The sequence below is a fragment of the Ascidia mentula genome, chromosome 6, assembly GCF_947561715.1.
Source record: "Ascidia mentula chromosome 6, kaAscMent1.1, whole genome shotgun sequence".
Taxonomy (NCBI): Eukaryota; Metazoa; Chordata; class Ascidiacea; order Phlebobranchia; family Ascidiidae; genus Ascidia; species Ascidia mentula.
In genome coordinates, this window is record NC_138571.1 from 9,775,379 (window position 1) to 9,778,754 (window position 3,376).

The window sequence follows — 3,376 nt, forward strand, 5'->3', positions numbered from 1 at the left end:
CGCTTTGCGCCGGCGGATTCTTTGTTTATTTCATTATAGGCCGGCCTGCGGGCGTACCTCGGGACATTAAAACAAGTGGGGCAAACGCTAGCTTTAAAGTAGCATAGCGTCTGAGCGAGAAGGGTCTGCGGTGTCGACAGGAAAAAGGAAGAATTCGTTGTAGGCAAAACAAAAAGTTTGGTTTCGAGTTGACACACAGAATACACTGGACAGCAAAAAAATGTTGTGTTTTGAACGAATATGTTGCATTTTGCCTATTTTTCAATATTTAGGCCGAAACAAAACATTTTAAATTAAATTTGGCTGGCAACAATTCAGTTTAAGGTAGTAATAAGCCAAATGAGGCAGTGTGTCTTTTAAGGTTGCGTGAATAGTTGAGGATTTCAACTTATGGAACAGAACTCATAATAATGAAAAAAATAAGACTACATGTATCAATGACCTTATTTCATTTACAAACAACTTGTTGATTAGAAAGCTTCGAATGTCCTATCCCAAATAAGACCTCAAAAGGCCTATCACTCATTAAAATCAGGGGCTAATTTTTTAGGAATACAAGTTCATGTAAATATAAATCTGTTAAAATGCTTGCCTACAGGGCTTACAAACAACAATGCTCGCAACGAAAGTCACTCTCAACAGTTGAAAATAAGAGTGAAGGATATGCGCATCACGAAATTAAAAGCATGATTGAAAAACATCAAACCAGCAAACAACTTGTAGCGTCTCGTATTGGTCGTTAACAATTGCTTGTAGTAACCGCATTTTGTTACAAGTCACCGCCAATTTATTCAAACCGTCAGACTGTCGCCACATTGTCGCCAATCGCGGTTGCATGTATTGTGTTTCATTTCCTCGTCCTTTCACTTCCATTTTGCTTCACAATCACCGAACTCGCACTTGCGCCACCGATAACAACCACTGCTTGGCACCTCCTAATAATTCTTTCTCTCTTCTATTACACCTTTGTCCTTTATAAGCCATTACATTTCTCAACCATGTATGTTGTTATGTTAACAACCTGATCACCACATAAATATTGAGGCTTAAAAATACTCTGTATACAGTACGAATAAATCATTGAGGATTTTTAGTTACGTTAATCAGTGAGACGTTTTGTATGCTGTAAGATAGGGTAGCAGGCAAATATATTTTCAAGAGATCTACATATATTTAAACTGATAAGAAACAGAGAATAATTTCGTACATATTTTTGTTGTGCCTTATTTGGTGTCGGATTTTTATTTAATTCGGGTTTTGTCGCTTCACTAGTATTGAAGTTACTCTGAGTCAGATAGCGCATTAATAATATGAAGGAAACCAATCGAACGCTTCAAACTTATACAGAACTGTTGTCACAGCAAGCCAAGTGATCATCAATCAAACCACGTTGTGCACCAGCACAACATTTAATATTTTCTTATTGAAATCAACCTTTTACAATGCCACTTGTTGTGCGTGACAAAGGTGAAAATTTCACATCAAAATTACAATATAAATATCCTCGTATCAAACGCAGTTGATTGCGAAGAAAACAAAAGTAAAATGCTGAAAATAAATTGTTAAAACGGGCCGAACATATAGATTGCTGGTGGTAACTACCTCCAGGTCACTCTGACCAGCAATGTCAGGTGACCAACTACCGTGGTGTAGCACCGTGGCCGCAAGCATGCGTTGAGTGTGTAGATAAAAATTGCAGGTAGTGCCGATCACGTGATACGCCCAATTTTTTTTATCTACACACGGTAGTTGGTCACCTGACATTGCTGGTCAGAGTGACCTGGAGGTAGTTACCACCAGCAATCTATATGTTCGGCCCGGTTTAACATTTAATTTTAGAATTTTACTTTTGTTTTCTGTTTTGTTTTCTTTGCAATCAACTGCGTTTCACACGAAGATATTTATATTGTAATTTCGAATATAAATTAGAGGCACTTCTAGCAGTTATTTCGGAATCAGTCACGTTGGCCACAAAAACCTCCCAATAGCCAATACTTGGAGCATCGTGTAGTGGGAGGAAGTGTCACACTCACATGTAGGTATTTGATAAATTACCAACAAAGATTGATCAACAGAAACAATAGAGCCGATAATGTTGTTTTTATAGTGAGCTGCAATTGTTTTTTGTGAGCTGCAAAGTGCATTCTGCTGTGTATCTGTTAATTAGTTCCAGTAAAATGACTTCACAAAGAAAAGACTGGAGTAATGAAAAGTGGGACAACTACTATCAAACCAACGACACAGTGTGGCACAAATCGTCCGTAAATTACGACCTGCTCAAGCACGAAGACAAACTTTTGCCATCCAAGGGGAGAGTGTTTGTTCCTTTGTGCGGAAAATCAGTTGATATGAAATATTTGGCTGAAAAGGGACATGAAGTTGTTGGTTTGGATTGTTCAGAAAAAGCTTGTGTCGATTTTTTTGAAGAAAATTTTCTTACATTCTTGAAACCAAAAGTTCCGGGTATACCTTTTACTGTTTTCCAAGCAAACGAGCTTGCAATCACTTTGTACCAAGGAGATATTAATGATGCACAAAGGGATATGTTTGGATCGTTTGATGCAGTTTGGGACAGGGGCGGATTTGGTTCAATCAATGCTGGAAGCAGAATCAAGTATGCCGAAATTCTCAGTAGTTTGGTAAAAACAGATGGTAAAATTCTATTGAACGTTTTCTCCTACGACGGTGAAAAATATGATGGAGCCCCTCACACTATTGAAAATGATACTTTGAATAAAATGTTTGGTTCCACATTTAAAGTTAATTTTCTTGACAAACGTGATCATATATCATCTTATTTTCGTTCTAAAGGAGTTAGTGAAGTGTATATCTGTAATTATGCATTGGTTGAACGTGATTAAGAATCTTACTTGATGAAAATCAAACTGTTATGGCGACCTCGTTGAATGCGGTTGCAGCATAAAATTATATTCCCGAAAAACAATAAAAGCTTCAGCGTCACTGGGTTGTGCAAAAACACCTTCTTTCCAACTAATTCCACATGCCTTCATGTGTACATTCCTAATTGTTTCAATATTGTTATTTTATTGGCAAAGAACTGTTGATTAGAATATTTCGAATGACCTATCCCAGGTAATAACTTAGAACGAAAGGCTTATCGCGAATAAAACATTGAGGTTACGACTGCTTTGCGTTTTCGCTCTCAAAACAGGGTTGTGCGTAAAGTTTTTTGTAATATTTCCACCAAACAATTTTTTTTTAAATCAAGTTTAATCGCCTTGTCTAGTCGACCTGGCTTTCTCGACCTTGGTAACATTGCCAAACACAGTTTTGTTTGTAGACTTATGTAGACAGGTAACTTGACATAAGAATGCAAGTTTTAATTGTGTCTATACTGCAAATGTATATTTAGGCT

At 37.2% G+C, this 3,376-nt stretch overlaps 1 protein-coding gene across 1 annotated transcript; it reads left to right on the forward strand.

The window, feature by feature from the left end:
- The first annotated feature begins 2,177 nt into the window (after nt 1–2,177).
- LOC145907149 (thiopurine S-methyltransferase-like) lies at nt 2,178–2,861 on the forward strand. Its single transcript, XM_082994581.1, has one exon. It carries the CDS (start codon nt 2,178–2,180, stop codon nt 2,859–2,861), a length of 684 nt encoding a protein of 227 aa, XP_082850707.1.
- The last annotated feature ends 515 nt before the right edge of the window (nt 2,862–3,376 follow it).

Excerpts from the sequence above, each read along its gene's own strand:
- LOC145907149 (XM_082994581.1), top strand. The coding sequence starts at position 2,178 with ATGACTTCACAAAGAAAAGACTGGAGTAATGAAAAGTGGGACAACTAC.